At 47.4% G+C, this 24,208-nt stretch overlaps 1 protein-coding gene across 2 annotated transcripts in view; it reads left to right on the forward strand.

The window, feature by feature from the left end:
* Nucleotides 1-24,208, forward strand: part of LOC119952869 (myosin phosphatase Rho interacting protein) — a 626,433-nt gene that overhangs the window by 589,392 nt on the left and 12,833 nt on the right. The window contains exons 19-24 of one of the 2 annotated variants that reach the window (XM_038776448.1): nucleotides 5,116-5,275; nucleotides 5,573-5,686; nucleotides 10,140-10,226; nucleotides 14,347-14,509; nucleotides 20,721-20,803; nucleotides 23,575-23,638. In XM_038776448.1, the coding sequence (XP_038632376.1) occupies nucleotides 5,116-5,275; nucleotides 5,573-5,686; nucleotides 10,140-10,226; nucleotides 14,347-14,509; nucleotides 20,721-20,803; nucleotides 23,575-23,607 (640 nt within the window). In that variant the 3' untranslated portion in view covers nucleotides 23,608-23,638. The remainder of the gene's footprint in view (nucleotides 1-5,115; nucleotides 5,276-5,572; nucleotides 5,687-10,139; nucleotides 10,227-14,346; nucleotides 14,510-20,720; nucleotides 20,804-23,574; nucleotides 23,639-24,208) is intronic. The other variant, XM_038776447.1, reaches the window with a different exon arrangement.

Genomic DNA, 24,208 nt, shown 5'->3' on the forward strand with positions numbered 1-24,208 from the left:
TGGTCCCGCGCCTCCCCCATTTCCAAATCTACCCAGTGTGGCGCATGGTCTGAGACCGCTATGGCCGAGTACTCCACTTCCCGTACTTTCGGGATCAGTCCCCTGCTCAATACAAAAAAGTCAATTCTAGAATAGACTCTGTGGACATGGGAGAAAAAGGAATACTCCCTCGCCCTCGGCCTCCCAAACCTCCAGGGATCTACCCCTCCCATTTGCTCCATAAACCCCTTTAACACTTCTGCCGCTGCCAGCCTCCTACTCGTCCTTGAACTCGATCTGTCCAGCACGGGGTCCAGCACTGTGTTGAAGTCCCCCCCCCCCATGATCAGGCCCCCTGCCTCCAGGTCCGGAATGAGGCCCAGTAGGCGCCTCATGAAGCCAGCGTCGTCCCAATTCGGGGCATACACATTAACCATCACCACTTTCTCCCCCTGTAGCCTACCCTTCACCATGACATATCTACCCTCTTTATCCGCCACCACCTCCGCCGCCACGAACGACACCCTCTTCCCTACCAGGATCGCCACCCCCCGGTTCTTTGCGTCCAGTCCTGAGTGGAACACCTGTCCCACCCACCCCCTTCTCAGGCGGACCTGGTCCGCCACCTTCAAATGGGTCTCTTGTAGCATTGCTACATCCGCCTTCAGTCCCTTCAAATGCGAGATTACTCTCGTTCTCTTGACCGGCCCATTCAGCCCCCTCACATTCCAAGTGATCAGCCGGGTCGAAGGGCAGCCCGCCCCTCTCCCCTGCCGACTAGCCATATCCTGTCACCTGCTCGCCCCGAGTCAGCCCTCCCCTTCTGACCCGCTCCCCATGGCGATGGCGCCCTCCCCCCACCCCTCCGGTCCTCAACTTCTCCTCCCTGGCCTTTTCAGCAGCAACCCGGTAGCCCCCCCCTTCCCCCCTCCCCCTCCCCCCCCCCACCCCCCTCCCCCCCCAGGCTAGGACCCTTCCTAGCCGTGATGCACCCTCCATAGTACTTCCGTAAGTCAGCTGGTTTACGCTGACCCGGCTGCCCCTGCCACAATCCGACTCCTCCCGGCATGGGGGACATCCCCCCCCTTACCACCCCTCCTTGACCCCGCTCCAGCGCGGGAAAGGGAGCCATTGCTGACCACGCCCCTTCCTCCCACCCTCCTCCCTCCTCTGCCCCGCGCGCGGGAAACCAGAGGAAAGCCCGCGCTTTCGCCCTGCCACTCCCCACCCCTCCATCTTCAGTTCCACCCCCGTCCCCGATCCCACACCGATTTAAAAAAAAAAAAAAAAAAAACCCCCACAAGAAACACATACCCCCGGCACTCCCCCCCCCCACCCCGCCCCCCCAACATAACATTATAAATAACAGAAAAAGGAAAAAAAACTGGTAGAGAGAAAAAAAGGGTCCAAAAATACAGCCAAGTGAAAATCCAACCAAAAGAAAGCCACGTGTCCAGCTTAAAGTACCAGAGCGGCAACGACCGCCAAGTATCCCCTGGTTCTAGTTCGAGTCCAGCTTTTCTTCCTGGACAAAGGCCCACGCCTCCTCCGGGACTCGAAATAGTGGTGCTGGTCCTTATAGGTCACCCACAAACGCGCTGGCTGCAGCATCCCGAATCTGATTCTCTTGGCATGCAGCACCGCCTTCGTCCGGTTGAACCGGGCCCGCCGCTTTGCCACCTCCGCACTCCAGTCCTGGTAGATCCTCACCGTCGAGTTCTCCCATTTGCTGCTCCTCTCTCTCTTGGCCCACCTCAGCACCCTCTCCCGGTCACTGAATCGCTGGAACCGAACCAGCACCGCCCTCGGGGGTTCGTTTGCTCTTGGCTTCCTGGCCATTACTCTGTAGGCCTCCTCCAGTTCCAGGGGCGAAGGGACGGCCCCTGCCCCCATCAGTGAGCCCAGCATTTCTGCCACATACCTCGGGAGGTCCGACCCCTCCAGCCCTTCTGCCAGGCCCAGGATCCTCAGGTTTTTCCGCCTCATGCGGGTATCCATCTCCTCCAGTCGGTTTTGCCATTTCAGGTGGAGTGCCTCGTGCACCTCCACCTTTCCCACGAGGACCGTGGCCTCCTCCTCCCTCACAGCCATCTCCTGCTGCAGCTCCCGAATTGACGCCTCTTGGGTCGCCTGGGCTCCCATCAGCCTGGTGGTCGTCGCGTTCATCGACTCCAGCAGCTCCACTTTCAGCTCCGTGAAGAAGCGCAGGAGAACGGCCTGCTGCTCCTCCGCCCATTTCCTCCAGTCCTCGGGTGCGCCGCCGGCCGCCATTTTGGGTTTCTTCCCCCGCTTTTTTCGGGGAGCTGCTGCCGCTTTTTTTTCTGCCCCACTTCGGGTGACGACCATAAGTTTTGCAGGGTTCTCCTCTGGGAACCTTCCCCCACCGGGAATCGTCGTTCCAGCGCCGTTAGGGGCCCTCCAATCGGCCCGAAAACACCTTCCTCGCAGGAGCAGCCAAACGTGCGACTTAGCTGGTCATAGCCGCAACCGGAAGTCTGGAGTCCCCTCCCATGACCAACCTGTGCAAGTCCAGGTCCGGTATCTTCCCCAGCATCCTCTTTATAAACTCCACATTATCCCAATTTGGCACTTACACATTTACTAATACCACCTGCACCCCCTCCAGTTTCCCACTGACCATAATGTACCGGCCTCCCACATCCAAAACTATTCTACCCACCTCAAACACCACCTGCTTATTGATTAGGATTGCGACCCCTCTAGTCTTCGAGTCTAGTCCCAGGTGAAAGACCTGACTGACCCAGTTTTCCACATTCTAATCTGGTCAGTTACTCTAAGGTGCGTCTCCTGCAACATTACCACGTCCGCCTTCAGTCCCCTAAGATGCGTGAACACACGTGCCCTCTTGACTGGCCCATTTAACCCTCGAACATTCCAGGTGATCAGCCTAGTTGGGGGGGGCTCATTGCCGCGCCGATCAGTCATCCCCTTTTTTGGGCCCGCCTCCAGCCCATGCTCATCGCCTCCACCGGTCCACTCCCAGACAGCCTCCGCCCCCAATCTCCTCTCTGTCCTTTAACCCAAGTCTCTCCCTCGTTAGCGGAACATTTACCCCCCCCCCCCCCCTCCCCAGTAACAACACCCTGTTACTCAACCAAACATATGCACCCCCCCCCCCCCCCCCCCCCCCCATTGCGCTTCCGTGAGCTAGCTCGCCCAGCTAGCTTGGTGGCCTTGATCCCCGGCGCCAGATAGTCTCCCACCTATTGTTCCCCCCCCCCCCCCCCCCCCCCCCCCCCCCCGGCCTGTACAAACATATTCCAACGTTAAACAATCCCCACACAATTGCCCGACAGAGAAACACCAAGATCTAAACAAGCACACCTCCAGCCCCCCAACAGTGCAAATGAAAACCTTAACTCACTCAACTCTACCGCTGGTCCCAAATCAATGCAAACGGCATCACAAACATCTTCCATAAAACGCAATACGAGAAACTTTTTACAAAAACAGAGAAAAAAGAAAAAAAACATTAACATTGCAGCCAAGTTCAAAAGTTCTCAATCAATCACCAGCCCTTTCTTTTTCGCCAAGTCTAACGTGTCCTCAGGCGAGTCAAAGTATACATGCTGATCCTCATGCGTGACCCAGAGACGGGCTGAGTATAACAGCCCAAACTTCACCTTTTTCTTAAAAAGGATCGACCTAATCTGGTTGAAGCCTGCTCGCCTCCTGGCCACCTCTACACTCGGGTCCTGGTGAACCCTCAGGATGCAGTTGTCCCGCTTACAGCTCTGTGTCTGCTTGGCCCACTGTAGAATGCGCTCCTTTTCGGGGAATCTGTGGAATCTCACCACCATTGCCCTCCGGGGGGGTCTCCCATTTGCGGCTTCCTGATGAGTGCTCTGTGAGCCCTATCCACCTCCAAGAGCCGGGAGAATGCCCCATCCCCCAGCAGCTTCTCTGCAATGTATGCTCCCTCCGGGAGCCCAACGATTCTTAGGTTCTCCCAGTTATGACCTATTTTCAAGGAACTCTACCTTCTCCAGGAGCTTCTTCTGCTGGTCCCTCAGCATCTCCAGCTCCACCGCAGTCTGTTGTTCCTCCTGCTCAGCCAACGCCTTCTCCACCATCTGGATCGCCCAATCTTGGGCGTCCAATTTTTGCTCCAACCACTCAATCGGCTCTTTTATTGGGCCCAAGCAGTCCCGTTTCTGCGTAGCAAAGCCTTCCTGAATTACTTGCATCAGCTGCTCCATAGACTGCTGGGTCGACAAGCTAGAGGTCCGAACCTCCGCCATGCTGTCTTCTGTTGCAGCCTTCTCTGTCTTTTTGTTTCTGCCCTTACGAACACTTCCAGTCCTTCTCTCCATGCACCAAAGTGGGAATTCAGTAAACAATTGCCACTAACATCCGTTTTACAATTCAAGTCCGGTAGAAAAACGGGGGAAAGGTCCAAAAGTCTGACTAGAGCGGGAGCCACCAAATATGCGACTTACTCCTCCATAGCTGCCACCGGAAGTCAAATTATTAAACTTTTTATTATGCACTTGGCTCCATAGGGCATTCTTTCATGGCCCACTTAAAAAATAATATTTGACTTTTGGTCATTGATGATTTTTGGATATTCGGATTTGAAGTACTGTTAGATGAGTCTACGTGGAAGGGCAGAAACAGCTCGCCCCACACACAAATCTGAAGAGCATAGAGAGGCAATTGAAACATAAAATTCGCTTTTATATCTCTCACCCACCCAGAAGATTACCAATAACCTGGAGCTAAGTACTTCTGTACAGGCAGCACTATATACTGTAGGGTAAAAAAACAAAAATGGAAACCTAGCACGTCAGATTATAACAGCACAATCTGAGCTCCTGTTAGGAATATTCATATGCTATATAAGCCCCATGCTCCCAAACCAAATATAAGTATATGTCCTCTTTAAAGTCTTATCCATCCCACCCTACCAACATTTCCAACCACCCTGGATAACTTTCCTGAGACTAAATGCTTCTTTTCATTGGGCTGGGGAAAAATATCTTGTGTGATCTGAAATGGTTATCGATGTGATTCATAATGCTTGCTTGAAATATTGTTGCTGAATAACAGTTTAAAATTCAACACATTTAAATGAACAGAATTCAAGAAATAAATTATTTCAACATTGTTTAACAGTGAGGAGCTGGCATCATTACAGCGAGAAATTGAGGTCTTATCAGAGCAATACTCTCAGAAGTGTCTAGAAAATGCACATTTGGCTCAGGCTTTGGAAGCAGAGCGACAGGCATTAAGACAATGTCAGCGGGAAAACCAGGAGCTAAATGCACATAACCAGGTATGATGTATTTTCCCTCACTCACAGTTGAAATCCCACCAAATCATAATAAGTACAAAACTTGCAATGTTTAAATGAAGATAGTGTAACGGGAATTATCAACTTTAGCTGATTTCTGTTGGCAAAGGAAAAATAAGAGCGTTTTTACTCTGAAAAATGCATGCTTATGAGTAAGGGATAGTCAGTTACCCAAAGCACTCGGTGTTAATGCTAATGTAACAGTTTGTCTCCAAGCATTCGTACCTTCAGAAATTCTTGGGGGGGAGTATGTTTTACTGGGTTTATTATTTCCAATAGGAACTGAATAATCGTCTGGCAACAGAAATAACCCGGCTGAGAGCAATGATGACTAGTGACAATAGAGGGGATGTCACTGGCTTATCGCAAGGCAAAGAAGTATATGAATTAGAGGTGAGCCATACTAACGCAGAACAAAACTCTTATGAGCAAAAATATCAAGGTGTTAAGTGTATCCTACAAGCCGGTTTGATCCTGATTTGAAACTTGATTGTACAAGACTGTAACACTGGCCAACAGCTGCTGTGAAGGCCTGTGGTTGTCAGATTAGTTTGGTCTTCAGAATTACTTGATGCTATTCTTCCTGAGAATGGATCAAGTCATGAGAAGGTGCGGTGAATCAGCTGGGGATGCAGAAAACGTTGGGAAAATGTCAAGATTTGGTTGGGAAAAGCTCGGCAGAACAGTGAAATGTTAGTTTTGGTGGGGGGGGGGGGGGGGGGGGGGGGGGGGGTCTTCTCGGACTGTTTATATTTAAGAAAAATTCTTCCCAAAGCTTTTGAATATAGGAAAAGAAAATCAGAACTGGGATGAAAAGATTGTATTAATTATGGTTTACAACAAAAAGTACTGGGACAATATAACACAAAACAATCAAAATGACGTTCTATTCAGCCTGCCGAAGACGTGCTTTGAAAACATAGAAACATAGAAAATCGAAGTAGGAGGAGGCCATTCGGCCATTGGAACCTGCTCTGCTATTCATTATGATCATGGCTGATCATAAAGTCCAATACCCTGATCCTGCCTTCCCCTATATCCCTTGATGCCTTTAGCCGCAAGAGCTATATGTAATTCACAATCTTCAAATTATGCTCCCCCCCCCCCCCCCCCCCCCCCCCTCCCGGAACCCAACCACCGCCAACGGGAACATTCTTTCTGAATCCACCTTTTCTAATCCTATTAGTTTTTTAAGTTTCTATGAGATCCCCTCTTCACTCTTCTAAACATCAATGAATATAATCCTAACCGACATAGTCTCTCTTCATCTGACATCCCGCCATCCCAGGAATCAGCCTGTAAACCTTTGCTACACTGCTTCCATAGCAAGAACATCCTTCCTTAGATAAGGGCACCAAAACTGCACATAATACTCCAGGTGGGGCCTCCCCAATGCCCTACAATTGCAGTAAAACATCTCTACTCCTATACTCAAATCCTCTCACTATGAAGGCCAGATTCCATTTACCTTGGTTACTGGCTGCTGTATCTGCACGCTTATTTTCAGTGACTGATGCACGAGGACACCAAGGTCTTGCTGAGTATCCACCTTTCTCAATTTACACCCATTCAAATAATAATTTGCCTTCCTATTTTTTCTACCGAAGTGGATAATCTCACATTTATTCGTATTAGACTGCATCTGCCATGCATGTGCCCACTCAGCCTAGCCAATTCGAACTGAAGCATCTCTGCATCCTCCTCACAGCTGACCCTCCCATTCAACGTTGTATCATCTGCAAATTTAGAGATAATACGTTTAGCTCCCTTGTCCAAATCATTAATATATAACGTGAACAGTTGGGGGTCCTAGCACAGATCCCTGCGATATCCCATTAGTCACTGCCTGCCAATCAGAAAAAGACTCATTCATGACAACTTTTTGCTTCCTGTCTGCTAACCAGCTTTCTATCCAACTCAGGACACTACCTGTAATCCCATGCACTTTAACTTTACATATTAATCTGCTATGTGAACCTTGTCAAAAGCCTTCTGAAAGTCTAAATAAACCATATCCACTGGTTCACCCTGGTCAACTCTATAGTTAATCTTCAAAGAATTCTAGTAGATTTATCGAGCATGATTTTCCTTTCGTAACTCTATGCTGACTTTGTCTGATTACACCACTGCTTTCCAAATGCTATGTTATGAAATCCTTGATAATTGAGTCCAGTGACTTGATCATCAAATTCAATACCCTGATCCTGCCTTTCCCTATATCCCTTGATATATCCCTTGATACCTTTAGCCCCAAGAGCTATATGTAATTCACAGTCTTCAAATTATTATCCCCCCCCCACCTTTCCAGGGTTATATTCATTGGTGTTTAGAAGAGTGAAGAGGGGATGTCATATAAACTTATAAAATTTTAATAGGATTAGACAGGGTGGATTCAGAAAGAATGTTCCCGATGGTGGTGGGGGGGGGGGGGGGGGGTCATAATTTGAAGATTGTGAATTACATATAGCTCTTGGGGCTAAAGGTATCAAGTGATATATCAAGGGATATAGGGGAAGGCAGGATCAGGGTATTGAACTTGATGATCAAGGGACCAGTGGTCCATAGTTCCCTGTTTTCTCTCTACCCCCCTTTTTGAATAGTGGGGTTACATTCTCCACCCTCCAATCTGTGGGAACCATTCCAGAGTCCAAAGAATTTTGGAAAATGACCACCAATGGATCTACTATTTCTAGGGCCACTTCCTTAAATCCTCTGGGATGAAGATTATCAGGCCCTAGAGATTTGTCCGCTTTCAATCCCATTCATTTCACCAAAACCATTTTTTAACTTATACTAATTTCCTTCAGCTCCTCACTAAACCTTGTGCTTCTCAGAACTTCCGACATGTTATTCATCTCTTCCTTTGTGAAGACAGAAGCAAAGTACAAATTTAGATCCTCAGCCATTTCTTTGTTCCATGTTATGAATTCCCCCGTTTCTGACTATAAGGGGCCTACATTAGTTTTTATTCATCTTTTTCTCTTAGAATAAGAATAATCTTTATTATCACAAGTAGGCTTGCAATGAAGTTACTGTGAAAAGCCCCTAGTCGCCAACCTCCTGCACCTGTTTGGGTACACAGATGGCAAATTCACCATGTCCAATTCACCTAACAAGCACGTCTTTCAGGACTTGTGGGAGGAAACTGGAGCACCCGGAGGAAACCCACGTAGACACAGGGAGAACGTGCAGATTCCACATAAACAGTGATGCAAGTCGGGAATCGTACCTGGTACTCTGGAGCTGTGAAGCAACAGAGCTACCCACTGTGCTACCGTGCCGCCCATACCTAAATAAACTTTTACAGTCAGTTTTTATGTTGCCCACTAGTTTACTTTCAAATTGTATTTTTCCCTTCTTGATCAATCTCTTAGACTGCCATTGCTGAATTTTAAAATGTTCGCAATCCTCAGGTCTATTGCATTTTCTTGCCAATTTGCATGTCTTTTATGCTATCTCTAATTTCCCTTGTAAGCCAAGGTTTGGCCACAATTTCCTTTCTACTCTTGCGCCAAATAGGAATAAACAACTTTTGGAGTTCATCTATTCGTTTGTTGAATGTTTACCATTGCCTGTCTGCTGTCCTTCCTTTCAGTAATGTTTCCCAGTCCATCAAAGCCAGCTCATGCCATGTGCCATCATAGTTACCTTTGTTGAGGTTCAGGACCTTGATCTCAGAATCAACTACCTCACTATTCACGTTGATAAAGAATTCTCTCTCATTAGGGTCACATATTAGGGCAGCACAGTGGCTAGCACTGTGGCTTCACAGCGCTAGGGTCCCAGGTTCGATTCCCCGCTGGGGCACTGTCTGTGGGGTGTCTGCACATTTCCCCCGTGTCTGCATGGGTTTCCTCCGGGTGCTCTGGTTTCCTCCCATAGTCCAAAGATCTGCAGGTTAGATGGATTGGCCATGATAAATTGCCCTTAGTGACCAAAAAGGTTAGGAGGGGTTATTAGGTTATGGGGATAGCGTGAAAGTGAGGGCTTAAGTGGGTTGGCGCAGACTCGATGGGCCGAATGGCCTCCTTCTGCACTGTATGTTCTATGTTTTGTTCATCCCCCAACTAGATTGCCAACTAATCCTTTCTCATTGCACAACACTCAGTCCTAGGTGGCCTGTTTGCTTGCATACTGGTCCAGAAAACTATCCCGCATGCACTACAGAAATTCCTCCTCTATTGTACTGTAACTAATTTGAGTCAGCCAATTTATATGCAGATTAAAGTCACCCATAATCACAGATGTTCCTTTATCACTTGCTTTTCCTGTCTAATGCTATTCCCAACGTTACCATTGCAGTTTGGTGATCTGTATACCACCCCACAAATGTTTTTTGCTCCTTAATGTTTCTTACCTTGACCCAGACAGATCCCACATCATTTGTAGCAACATCTTTCCTCAATATTGTATCAATATCCTCTTTAATCAACAATGCCACGACACTACCTTTTCCTTTCTGTCTCTCTTTCCTTAAAACTGAATAGCCGTCAATGTTTAGTTCCCGCCCTTCATCATCTTGGAACCATGTCTCCGTAATCACAGCTATATCATATCCCTTTACATCTACTTGTGCAACTAATTCATCCATTTTATTTTGAATGCTCACAAATAACAATAACATAGAATTGTAATCAGATCCTGCAGTGACTGGTGCAATTTCCACAATAAATTAAAGAAGGGGCCTATTGTTTTACTTCACCATTATAGTTTGCCATGAACATTAATCCTGAACACCAACTTAGAACCATGTCTACCCAGTAGGTAAAACATTCACCACAGTTTGGTTTATAGGTTTTATTAAAATATTCCAGTATTTAATACAAATTATTTATGTCTTCTATAGGTGTTGCTGCGGGTTAAAGAATCGGAAATACAGTACTTAAAACAGGAAATTAATTCCCTGAAAGATGAACTGCAGACTGCTCAACGCGTAAGTTCTCTTCTCACTATACCAAATGGACGATGGCAGCTTTAACCATTTTCTGTTCTAACCGAAAGCTGTTTTTAGGTTATTTTGTCTTCTGTTTACTTTCCTCCTCTTCTGAAGCATCAACTCCATCTTGGGTACCAATTGCCTTCCCACAATATATTTGTGTGAGTTCATTGATGCTGAACGACAGCAGACCATTTTTTTTTGTTATCTATTTGTTCATGGGATACAGGTACCACTGGCTAGACCAACATTTATTGCCCATCCCTAATTTCCCTTGAGAAGGTGGTGGTGAGCTGCCTTCTTGAACCGCTGCAGCCCATGCTTTGTAGGAAACCCCACAGTGCTCATTCAGCCATGGAGGACATTACTGAATTCATCTGATATACATGCACTAGCATTTCCAGCAGGACTCTGTGGATAGCAGTCGGGAATGGAACCCTGATTTATTTTATATATACTGCTGCCAGCCTCCACACCTACCCACCCACACCCTCACGTTCCATCAAAGCGCCCCAGCCGAGGAGAACTGACACTTAATGTAGTGTCCAGCTGCTACCCTGGCTAAGATTGGCCACCTCAGCACAGGTCAGGATTAGAATCTGCAATCTTCTGGTTTGGACAGCTCATTATCAAATTAGGCAATACTTTTATCGAATAAGCCATTGAGGAAAGCTGATGCCATTCTTCACTATACATTTTGCGCATTTGATTTGATTTGATTTATTGTCACATGTACCGAAGTACACTAAAGTATTTTTATGCCGCCACGGGAACATACACATTACGTACATAGTAGATAAAAAAAAGAATAATCGACAGAGTACATTGACAAATGGTACATCGACAAACAGTGATTGGTTACAGTGCGGAACAAGGGACCAAACAAAGTAAATAAATGAGCAAGAGCAGCGCAGAACGTTGTGAATAGCGTTCTTAGCGGGAACTGATCAGTCCGAGGGAGAGTTGTTGAGCAGTCTAGTATCTGTGGGGAAGAAGCTGTTCCTATGCCTGGATGTGCGAGTCTTTAGACTTCTGTATCTTCTCGCTGATGGAAAGGTCTGGAAGAAGGCAAAGCCTGGGTGTGAGGGGTCTCTGATAATGCTGTCTGCCTTCCTGAGGCAGCGGGAGGTGTATACAGAATCAATGTGGGGGTGGCAAGCTTGTGTGATGCGTTCGGCTGAGTTCACCACACTCTGCAATTTCTTGCGATCTTGGGCCGAGCAGTTGCCATACCAAGCTGTGATGCAGCCAGCTAGGATGCTCTCTATGGCACATCTGTAGAAGTCTGAGAGTCGGTGCAGACATGCCAAATTTCTTTAGCTTCCGTAGGAAGTAGAGACATTGGTGGGATTTCCTGACTGTTGCATCAACGTGAGTGGACCAGGACAGACTGTTGGTGATGGTGACCCCCAGGAAATTAAAGCTATCGACCATCTCCACTTCGGAGCCATTGATGCAGACTGGGGCGGGGGGAGTCATGTTACGCTTGCTGAAGTCGATGATCAGTTCCTTGGTCTTTCCGAGATTTAAGGAGAGGTTGTTTTCGGTGCACCATGCAAACAAATGGTTTATGTCCCTTCTGTAGTCTGATTTATCATTGTTTCAGATATGACCCACCACTGTCGTATCATCCGCAAACTTATAGATTAAGTTGGAGTTAAATCTTGTCACACAGTCATGTGTGTATATGGAGTACAGTAGAGGACTGAGCACACATCCTTGCTGTTGCCCATCCTGACAGAGTGTGGTCTGTTGGTGAGGAAGTCAAGGATCCAGCTGCACAGGGAGGGGTCAAGTCCAAGAGTTTGGTTATAAGTCTTGTCGGGATTTTCATTAGAAAGTTGATATGAGTTTTGAAGGAGCAATGAAAGATTCGTAAAAGGGCACAGATTTATTACCAGCTGTGAAGTCATATGTTTTTATTATACTGATGTGTCCAGTTGCTATTCTGAGAATTCCCAGTGGAACCCAAGGTTTGTCTTGTCCAAGTATGGAGAGATGTGTAGTAACTTACATGATGTAAAGTCTACTCTACTCATTGTTCCACACTGCATTCAATGACCAGAATCTTCTGGTTCCAATTAAGTTTGGACAGAATTTGCACTGTTGACCATTCATTTTCATAATATACATAACAACGCAAAAAGATCAAACCAAGGAATTCCAGCCCATGACTAAATATTTAAACAGCTTGAGAGTTTGACATCAATATAACAGACCATTCTGTGCTCACAGAAATTGCTGTAGAATTTCTCCTGCATTTTAAAATTTCACTCTGGATTGGTGTCGGAATTGAGAGTGACAGAGGCTTGGTACTGGTAAATGTTGGTTTACATGGGAATCCTGAGTCTGCCAGTTTTCATTCCACCCTCATGTCCCTGCAACCCAGCACCTGGGTCTCTTCCATTGCTAGGTGGTTAACCCCAGGTCTCTGTCTCTTATTCTTCCGTTTCTCTTTGTTTTAGCTATAGTTTTTCATGTCAACTTTATAGTATTAATTGCCTTGTTATAGTGGTACCAGTTTCTAAATCTAAAAATAGTTACGGTTACATTTAGTGGTATACAACATAAACTAAATAGAGCTGGGTATGAAATCACTTCTGCATGTGGTTGGAGTTGCAAAGGAAAGTGACTGAAAACCTTGCAGCTGTTTAGTGCCATCTGGTGTCGCTACTCAAAACAACATCCACAAATATTAAAGTGACAGTGTAAATAAAATGTACACAACTTAGAATCATCGAATGACTACAGCACAGCAGAAGGTCATTTGGTCCATTCCAACATTACATTTATACTTTCAAATCCCCCAGCAATTATCTGGTTTAATTGTTTTCAATAATTTTAAAATACATATGGTTCCATCATTACAACTAGTGTCAAATGAAGAAATGTGGGTGTCTTATTTGCATGTTTCAAATGAGATCAGTTTTTAAAAAAAAACACAATTTTCCTTTGTGATGCAATTAGTGTTGACTATATAGATTAAAATTTCTCCAGAAATATTTCAAGACCATAAGACCAGCTAAATTAAATGTTCTGTTAAATGAAGTTCATGACTTCCTGTGTGCTGGGAATGAATGTAAAATACAGAGGGTGCGATTCTCCGCTCCCCATGCCGGGTGGGAGAATCGCGGGTTGGTCCCACGACAAATTTCACCCCCTGCAATCTCTTCCCCCCCTGCAATCTCTTCCCCCCCCCCCCCCCCCCCCGCCTCGGAAGAATTGGCGCTCGCCGTTTTCCAACCCGGATGGGCCGAGCGGCCTGCCGTTCGCGACCGTTTCACAACGGCGGCAACCACACCTGGTCGCTGCCGTCGTGAAACGGGTGAGATATGCCCGTTTGGGGCTTGTGGGGGGAGTACAGGGGAAAGAGCACCACGACTGTGCTCGGGAGGGGACAGGCCCACGATCGGTGCCCACCGATCGTCGGGCCGACGTACAAATCGGACGCACTATTTCCCCTCCGCCGCCCCGCAAGATCAAGCCGCCACGTCCTACGGGGCGGCTGAGGGGAAAGACGGCCACCGCGCATGTGCAGGTTCGTGCCGTCAGTGTCATGACATCAGCCGCGCATGCGTGGGTTGGAACCGGCCAACCTATGCATGCGCGGCTGACGTCATTAGGCGCACCGGCCGCGTCATTCTTGGTGCGACGCCCCCGCGGCCGAGAGTTACGGAGCACCACTCCTAGCCCCGCCGGGAGGGGAGAATAGGGGGCGAAGAGCGGCCTCTGAGGCCGTCGTGAAACTCGGCCGAATTCACGACGGCCCTCTCGACTTTTGCCGGGAGCGGAGAATTCAGCGCATTGTGTTAGGACAATGGGTGTATTCAGTGTTTCAGGAATATAAGTTTGTCCTCACTTTCAAGAAGGATTTGACCATGGAGAAGGATTAACAGTTATTCTTGGTCAAGTCTAAAGGTGGTGGTGGATGTCTCGGCTAGTGGTGCGCTTGAGAGCAAGAGATGCAAGCTGTAGCGATTGGCAAGTTGGAAGGGCCAGTGTGCCAAAGGCAGAACAAAGTGATGGGCAGCCTGTGATTTAAAGCTACTATCACTGGGTTGAGACAATACAGTGTAATCTCTTTGTAAATTCTGCACAAGTACATTTTGTTCTTCAGGATAAAAAATACGCCACAGACAAGTATAAGGACATCTACACAGAGCTAAGCATCGTAAAGGCTAAATCGGAACGTGACGTAAACAGACTAAAAGAGCAACTCCAGCTGGCGCAGGAAGCACTGGGGGAACAGCCTATGGATGAAACGGAGCACAGCAGATACGGTACAGCAAACATGGGAGTTAAAAATAATAGCTAATATAATTTTACCGACTTAAATAGAATATATTTTGTTCTGGTGAAAAACGATCTCTTCATGTACTCCATTCTACAATGGGTGATCTAGGTAATAACCTTCAAGACAGGTGGTTGGGGTCAGAACTGCGGGCTTGTTTAAGAGACTGCTGGACGCAGTAATGGGAAGACAAGTTTGCAAAAAAATATGAAATCTTCTGGGCTGAAGAGTTTCATCTGGACCCACTATGTGACATTGGAGTATGCATTAAGCTTAATTGCATTTTCTCAAGAGTCCAACTTATTTCAAGTCTTCCCCTTTGTTCTAAGAGTGGAAGCAAGCTAATGCCATTCGTACTGATTCACAAAATCTCAATTGTGGTGAGGATGGATGTTCTGTAGCTGTTCTCAGTAGTTAGATATGGGAAAATGAAAACTATTTCCCGTATCCTATTCTCTCCTATACAGTGTCCTCTGTTGCAGAGGCAGGATGTACCTTCTAAACAAATAACTTGTTGAAGTTCAAATTTGCCCCTGATGAATGGCTAGGCTTTCATGCCCGTGATACCGTGTTCCAATATACACCAGTATCTTCCGGAAGAGGGAGGCAAAATGGAGAAAATGCATCTGCTATGGGGTGCTTGGTTACAAATTTGTTGAAACAACAAGTTACAAAATACTAATTTAACTTCCTGAGACACTCTACATGGGAGCACTCAATTTAAAATACTCTTTTTACCATAGCTTCACCACAGAGTTACATTGGTCATCCTATTATGGAAAGGATATTATTAAACTAGAAAGAATGCAGAACAGATTTAATAGGATGCTACTGGGACTTGATAGTTTGGTTATAAGAAGAGGTTGGATAGACTGGAACTTTTTTCCCTGGAGCATAGGCGGCTTAGGGGTGATCTTATAGAAGTCTATAAAATAAGGAGGGGCATAGATAAGGTGGATAGTCAACATCTTTTACCAAAGGCAAGGGAGTCTAGAGGGCATAGGTTTAAGGGAAGAGATACAAAAGGGGCAATTTATTCACACTCAGGGTGGTGAGTGTCTGGAGCGAGCTTCCAGAGGCAGTAGTAGAGGCGGGTTCAATTTTGTTTTTTCAAAAGCATTTAGACAGTTATATGGGAAATCTGGGAATAGAGGGATATGGGCCAAATTCCGGCAATTGGGTCTAGTTTGGTGATAAAAACTGGGCGGCATGATCATGATGCCCCCAGAGGGAAAGGAGGTGGAGGTAGTAGTGGCAGTGGACGCGGAGAAGGCATTTGACCGGGTAGAGTGGGAGTACTTATGGGAGGTGCTGGGACGGTTTAGACTTGGGGTGGGTTTCATCGACTGGGTCAAGCTGCTATATCAGGCCCCGGAGGCGGGTGTGAGGACAAACAGGACGACTTCCGACTATTTTAGACTGGGGCGAGACATGGATGCCCCCTCTCCCCACTGCTGTTTGCGCTAGCTGTAGAGCTGCTGGCAATTGCTCTGAGAGCTTCAGAGGGTTGGAAGGGGCTGGTTTGGGGGTGGAGCATAGAATTTCATTATATGCAGATGACCTGCTTTTGTACGTTTTGGACCCGATGGCGGGGATGGACGGAATCATGGCGACCCTGGGGGATTCGGCCAGTTTTCGGGGTACAAATTAAATATGGCAAAAAGTGAAATGTTTGTAGTTCAGGAGAGGGGCCAAGGGGACCGGCTGAGGGAGCTGCCGTTCCAGTTAGTTGGGGACCGTTTTAGGTACCTGGGAATACAAGTGGCGCGGGATTGGGGTCAACTGCACAAGCTGAACCTGTTCCGGCTGGTAGATCAAATGCGAGGGGAGTTCCGGAGGTGGGATGCGCTCCCGCTGTTGTTAGCTGGGAGAGTGCAGACAGTTAAAATGACGGTCCTCCTGAGGTTCTTATTTATGTTGCAGTGTCTCCCCATTTTCATTCAACGTTCCTTTTTTAAGAAGGTAAGCAAAATCATTTTGGGCTTTGTATGGGCGGGCAGGTCCCCGCGAGTGAAGAGGGTGATGCTCGAGCAGAACCGGGGGGAAGAGTGGGGGTACCTGTGGAGGTGCTGGAGAGGTTTAGATTTGGGGAGGGATTCATCAAATGGGTGAGGCTGCTTTACGCGGCGCCGATGGCGAGTGTAGTCACAAATGGAAGGAGATCGGAGTATTTTAGGCTTTATCGTGGGACCAGGCAGGGGTGTCCCCTGTCCCCCCTGCTCTTTGCACTGGCGATTGAACCGCTGGCCATGGCGTTGAGGGAGTCAGGGAAATGGAGGGGTCTGGTGCGGGGTGGGGAGGAGCACCGGGTATCGCTGTATGCGGACGACCTGCTGTTATATGTGGCGGACCAGAGGGGGGAATGCCGGGGGTGATGGAGCTGTTAGCGGAATTTGGGGGCTTCTCAGGCTATAAGCTGAACTTAGGAAAGAGCGAGGTATTTGTAGTGCACCCGGGAGATCAGGAGGAGGGGATTGGGAGGCTCCCCTTCAGGAGGGCAGTGAAGAGTTTCAGGTACCTGGGGGTTCAGGTGGCCAGGAGTTGGGGGGCTCTTCATAAGCTTAACTTCACCAGACTAGTAGAACAGATGGAGGAGGAATTTAAAAGGTGGGACATGGTGCCGCTATCGCTGGCAGGCAGAGTGCAATCCGTCAAAATGACGGTTCTCCCGAAGTTCTTGTTCCTCTTCCAGTTCTTGCCCATCTTTATCCCTAGGGCCTTTTTTTAAAGGGTGACCAGCAGCATCATGGGATTTGTTTGGGCGCATGGCACCCCGAGGGTGAAGAGGGTCTTCTTGGAGCGGAGTAGAGATGGGAGGGTTGCCCAACCTCTCGGGGTACTACTGGACGGCCAACGTGTCGATGGTGCGTAAGTGGGTGATGGAGGGGGAGGGGGCAGCATGGAAACGTATGGAGAGAGCGTCCTGTGGGGATACAAGCCTGGGGGCCCTGGTAACGGCGCCGTGGCCGCTCCCTCCCACGAGGTATACCACGAGTCCGGTGGTGGCGGCTACCCTCAAGATTTGGGGGCAGTGGAGGCGACATAGGGGAGAAGTGGGGGGCTCGATGGAGGCTCCGTTAAGGGGGAACCATAGGTTCGTCCCGGGGAACATGGATGGGGGATTTCGGGGATGGTATAGAGCGGGCATTAGACAGCTGAGGGACCTGTTTATCGACGGAAGATTTGCGAGCCTGGGGGAGTTGGAGGAGAAATTTGGGCTCCCGCCGGGAAACATGTTTAGATATCTGCAGGTAAAGGCATTTGCTAGACGGCAGGTGGAGGGATTCCCTGCGCTCCCCGCGAGGGGGGTGAATGACAGGGTGCTCTCGGGGGTCTGGGTCGGGGAGGGGAAGATATCCGATATCTACAAGCTTATGCAGGAGGTGGAAGAGGCGTTAGTAGAGGAGCTGAAAACGAAGTGGGAGGGGGAACTGGGGGAACAGATCGAAGACGGGACATGGGCTGATGCCCTGGAGAGGGTAAATTCTTCCTCCTCGTGTGCGCGGCTTAGCCTCATCCAATTCAAGGTGCTGCATAGGGCCCACATGACTGGGACGAGGATGAGTAGGTTCTTTGGGGGTGAAGATAGGTGTGTCAGGTGCTCGGGGAGTCCAGCGAACCATGCCCATATGTTCTGGGCATGCCCGGCATTGGAGGAGTTCTGGAAAGGGGTGGCGAGGACGGTGTCAAGGGTGGTGGGATCCAGGGTCAAGCCAGGATGGGGACTCGCGATCTTTGGGGTTGGGGTAGAGCCGGGAGTGCAGGAGGCGAAAGAGGCCGGTGTGCTGGCCTTTGCGTCCCTAGTAGCCCGGCGAAGGATTTTGCTACAGTGGAAGGACGCGAGGCCCCCAAGCGTGGAGACCTGGATCAATGACATGGCGGGCTTCATTAAGCTTGAGAAGGTTAAATTTGCCCTGAGAGGATCGGTGCAAGGGTTCTTTAAACGGTGGCAACCTTTCCTCGACTTTCTGGCTCAACGATAGGGTACTGGGACAGTGGGGGGGGGGGGGGGGGGGGGGGGGGGGGTTGATTATGTTTGCTTATTTTATTTAAATTTGATTTATTTAATTTTAATTTATGGTTAAGTTCTCTTGTTTGGGGGGGGTGGGGGGAGTGTGATACATGTGATGTTACGGTATGGGGGGAATTGTGGGTGTTATGGGGCTGTTAGTTGCATATTACTGCTTGTTGCTATACTTGTTGTTATTTTTATATTTTCTGTAAAAAATTCCAATAAAAATTATTTTTTTTTAAAAAAAGAACCGGGGGGAAGGGGAATTTCAGCAACTATTATTGGATGGCTAGCATAGCCATGATAAGGAAATGGGTGGGGGGGTCGACCTGGGAGTGGGTGGAGGCAGTCTCATGTAGGGGTACTAGTCTGAGGGCGTTGGTGACAGTGCCTCTGCCGTTCCAGCCGGCGCGCTTCTCCACCAGTCCAGTAATGGTGGCGACCCTTCGGATCTGGGGACAGTGGAGGAGGCACGTGCATCGGTCTGGTCCCCGATATGTGACAACCATCGGTTTGCCCCGGGGAGGTTGAACGGGGTGTTCTGGGTATGGAGGAGGGTGGGGATTGAGCGGAAGGGAGATTTGTTTTTGAAATGGAGCTTCCCTAACTTGAGGGCGCTGGAGACCAAGTTTGGGTTGACGAGGGGGAATGAATTACGGTATATTCAGGTGCGGGACTTTTTACGTAAGCGGATGCCATCTTTTCCATTCTTGCCATGAAGGGGGATCCAAGATAGGGTTGTGTCTAGTGGATGGGTGGGGAAGTGTCTTGGATATTTACAAGGAGCTCATGGGGGCGGAGGAGACGCAGACCGAGGAGCTGAGGCATAAATGGGAGGAGGAATTTGATGGGGAGATTGAGGAAGGCCTGTGGGCGGATGCGCTGAGCAGGGTTAATGGGACTGCAACATGTGCCAGGCTTGGCCTGATTCAATTTAAGGTCGTCCAACGGGCCCACATAACAGTGTCCTGGATGAGCAGATTCTTCGGCGTAGAGGACAGGTGGGTGAAGTATCTGAGAGGACCGGCAGACCATGTCCACATGTTTTGGACTTGTCCAAAACTTAGGAGATACTGGCAGAGGTTCGAGGACGCCATGTCTAGAGCATTGAACATCAGGGTGGCAATGAGTCCAGAGGTGGCGATTTTTGGGGTTTCAGTGGCCAGTGGCCCCGGAAGTACAGGGGGAGAAAAAGGCCTTTGCTTCCCTGGTAGCCTGGAGACGGATACTTCTAGCTTGGAGGGACTCAAAGCCCCCGAAGTCGGATGCCTGGCTGTCAGACATAGCGTGTTTCCTGGGCCTAGAGAAAATCAGGTTCGCCTTGAGAGGGCCATTGTTCGGGTTCGCCTGGAGGTGGCAACCATTCATTGACTTCTTTGCAGAGAATTAATCATCAGCGGTGTATGGGGGGTCATTTAGGCAGATCTGGGTGGGGCAGGCTATGGCAATTGCACTATGTACTTTCTTTACCGTACAGCCCTTTTGTTTTCTCGTTCTGTAATTCTCCTGTTTACAATGCCGAAAAATATCTCATTAAAATTGTTTATTAAAAAAAAACACGTTGGGCCGACGGGCCTGTTTTCATGCTGTAAACCTGTATGACTTTGACTCTGACAATTCAAAAAGAAACTGGTTTTCCTTAAATCCCTAAAATGTTGTAGAGGTGTTTCACCTGTGCTCAGAACCATGAAGAAATTAACTGCCATCAGCATGACTGATAAAGTGAAAATGGTCGTAGGTGTATTTTGTGGAGGTGGGGACAATTTGATGCATAGAATTCGGGCAGCACGGTAGCACAAGTGGATAGCACTGTGGCTTCACAATGCCAGGGTCCCAGGTTTGATTCCCTGCTGTGTCACTGTCTGTGCGGAGTCTGCACATTCTCCCCGTGTCTGCGTGGGTTTCCTCCGGGTGCTCCGGTTTCCTCCCACAGTGCAAAGACGTGCAGGTTCGGTGGATTGGCCATGATAAATTGCCCTTAGTGACCAAAAGGGTTAGGAGATGTAATTGGGTTACGGGGATAGGGTGGAAGTGAGGGTTTAAGTGGGTCGATGGGCCAAATGGCCTCCTTCTGCACTGTGTGTTCTATGACTATGACATAAAAGTGACTTTGAACTTACGACCTTGAAATCTCTTGGAGCAAGCAGGAGACCAAACTTTTTTTTTAAATGAAACATTTTTTTCTCAGATATAATGAAATCAAAAAGCAATCCAGACATCTTAAAGATGGCAGCTGCAGCAAAACGAGCAGATCGCACTCTGAGGTCAAAGGTAAGCTCTACTCTTCAACATTTCTGCTATTTGTTCTCTATTTCAGGTTAAGCTATAGTAAGGGTACTAACGTTGAATACTTCCGTATATTTGCTAATCATATGTATTCTGTCAAGCATCCTTTTATTATTACAATTGATAAACTTGCACAGAGGCTATTAGTGTAGCAGTTGCTACAAGCTAGTATGGATTCAGGATTACAGGAATGCACTTAGTCTCCATAATGCAGGTAAGCTCTTCATGGCTAGAGAGTAAATCTACATGTTAATAAATAACCCATTTGCTTAGAGTTTAATTTTTAAATTACTGGAAAACTAAAACTCTCCTTTGTCTACTACCTAACCTAAAATAAAATTTTTGATTTAATATAAGATAGAAATAAACATGCTGAACAAGGAATTGGGTGCTAGGTGTAGTTTCCGATAAATTAATTTTGTACCTCAGAACTGGACACCGCTTCAAGCCCCTCTGATGGCACAAAAGAGGATTTTCAGTTTATATGAATGCACACAAAAAGAAATGCACATAAAAAAAATCATACCTGTGTTATAAAACAAATGCATGACTTGACTTGGTACATAGTTGGAAAAGAAATGCATTACTGATTTATCTTGTGGGTTTTGAGTTGCGTCTTCCATTTTTAGGTACTTCATTGTCAGGTAAGCCACCAAGTCAGGTTGTGTATCATTTATCTGTTTTAATTTTTAATTATACACTTGTGCTAAATTATTCCCATGCAAAGCTGATCTTTGAGGTAGAATGTTGAGTTTATAGGACAACACCACCTGATGAAGGAGCTGCACTCCGAAAGATAGTGATTCCAAACAAATCTGGTGTTGTAACCTGATTTTAACCTGGTGTTGTAAGACTTCTTACTGTACCCACTCCCGTCCAAAGCCGGCATCTCCACATCATAACATTTATAACAATCAGGCAAATCACAACTGTGACCAGCTGTAATTTTTGTCTAGTTAACATATTAGTCCCAATGTAGAGAAAACTAGTCTGCCACAAACTGTTGTGGTTAAAAAATAATATCTCTCTGCCTTCCTTTTATTACAACCAATTCCCTGTTCGGGAATGAGGTTTCATGGTATAAAAATGGAAATCCTTTCTTGCAATGTTTTCCTCCGCTCCGCCCTACTGTCCCGTCATGGGGATGATATGGTGACTGCCTTCTGGGGATATGGTCTGGTTGCCCTCAGATACCTTCATAGATTAAAAAGCTAAGTGAAGTGCAACCTTTTTGAAAATGGCTCTATCTAAAATAGCCAGTAACAAATATGATTAGAGTGCATGATTCTCCCAAAAGGGAACAAAGTCCCCTAGCGAGCCTGTTTAGCCGTATGTTTCCCAGCGCTCGCAGTGCCGAGAAACACAAGGGACCCTGATCAGGGCATGCGCTGCCGAGGCCGCACCCATTTTGTACAGTGTGGAGCTCTGCTCACCGGAACTCCCCATTGTAGTTAGAAAGGCGTCCCGATCTCCGAGGCCTCCAAAAATATCCCCTTCAGGCCGAATGTACTATCAGACGATCCCCGGCCCCCGTGCACCACCACCCCCAAAAAAAACACCTACGTCGGGCAACCCCGGCCCGATCGTGGATGCAAAGACAATGCCAGCTTGGCACCTTGGCAATGTCAAGCACTAACCTAACACCCTGCTCGTGCCCCTGCCAGATTGCAGAGCCATCTGGGTACCCTGGCAGTGCCAAGGTGCCCAGAATGCTCTGCCACCTGGCAGGGGCACTACCCTGCCCAAAGGATATGCAGCTGGGGACTCAGATCCCCTGGGAGACCCCCACGAGTATTGTTCCATCTGGTCCCCATTTGTGGGGACCAGTGTTGAATGGCGCTCACCCGAGGTTTCTGAGCAAAGGGTTTGAATCCCAAAGCCTTGGGTACCTCGGGAATCTGCACATTAGAGTGAGGTTTACTGTCTCGCTGTAATATGCAGATTTGCCAAAATGTGATCGCGTTGAACCTCATGAGGCATGGCATGCCAGGTAGATCCCAGGAGTGGGGTCTCCCAACTTTCAATGGCCACACTGCACCCCGGCGAGCTGCTTTTCGGGCACAGCGCAGCCGTTGGATCGCGCCCAGAGAATTTCTAACCTTGTTAGAAAGTCAGCAGCAATAGAGAAGTGAAGGGCAATTGACAGGAGTCACTTGAGAACTAAATCAATGCATCAACAGTAGTGAATTATAAAGTTGCATATGGAAAATCTGGGAAGCAGCTTGCCTGTCTCTTGTTTGGGGTTGCTGGAGGATCATTTGTTCATATAGAAAATAATGAGGGGAAATTTTTGAACATTCATTATTTTGTAGGTATAATACACCTTTGAAAGACCCATCAAAGCTAAGTTGGGAATTATATATTTTCCCCTTTCTGAGATCAGACTTTATCAATCCTAACTTAGATGCCATGTATACTGTACGGTTAATGATGTGACTCTGCTGGCTATACCCTTGGGAGGTAGAGTGTAAGATATCTGAAAAGGGGAGAGAGCAACAGAAAACCCTTTTTAAACTTACAAAAGAAAACGTTGAGCCATTTTGTTGGTGAAGAAAAAGAACAAAGTCACTCAGATCAGCTTGCATGGAAGAACCATCATTGTGTATCTCATTATTTTTCATACACGACCCCTTGAGAGTAACTTATTTAAACACTGGGCAGAATCCAGCCACAAATATTAGTCTGTGGTTCATAGGTGAACAGTGATGCTTTGCTTTCTAACCGTATTTCATTTCCTCCCCTTCGTCGTCCTTTAGTCTGTGAGTAAAGCGCTGGCATGGGACAGCTAGAGCTGCTTGATGATTGACACCTTCCCTTTAGGTAAACCATTGGTTATTGTCACTGAGTGAAGGCATGTCACTGTGGGAGTTGGGATTTTTGTGTGTGTGTGGTCATGCACTGGGATTTGTCTAGGTTTGTTTCCTGGACTCTGCTTTGGCCTGTGTAGAATTAAATCTCTTATTGCTGTGTCTGCAGGTATATTTTTAAAGAATCCAATGAGCCAGAGATTCTAAATTTATGTAAAAGTTGTTTGATTACTGCACAACAACCTTACAAATCATTTGCTATGTCACAACGCAGAGATACTGCAGTGTCCCAACATCTGCCTTAATCATTAGCATGATCCAAAATATCAAGTTTGATAGCTTGTGCAGTGGTTTAGTGGGAAAATAATTGTGGGAATCTTGAAGTAGAAGTTCCTTCATTTCTGTCCTTGGTCACAAGCTATTTCAAACAATGGAAGCAAGCGTAAAACTCTCTCCCACACAAAGTATTAGATGCAAGCTCAATTAATTTTAAATCTGACAGTGATAGATTTTTGGAGCCAAGGTTTTAAAGAATGTGGAGGTGCGGTGGACGGATAGAGTTTACGATGCAAATCAGCCATGA

This window comes from Scyliorhinus canicula, chromosome 18 (assembly GCF_902713615.1).
Source record: "Scyliorhinus canicula chromosome 18, sScyCan1.1, whole genome shotgun sequence".
Classification (NCBI taxonomy): domain Eukaryota; kingdom Metazoa; phylum Chordata; class Chondrichthyes; order Carcharhiniformes; family Scyliorhinidae; genus Scyliorhinus; species Scyliorhinus canicula.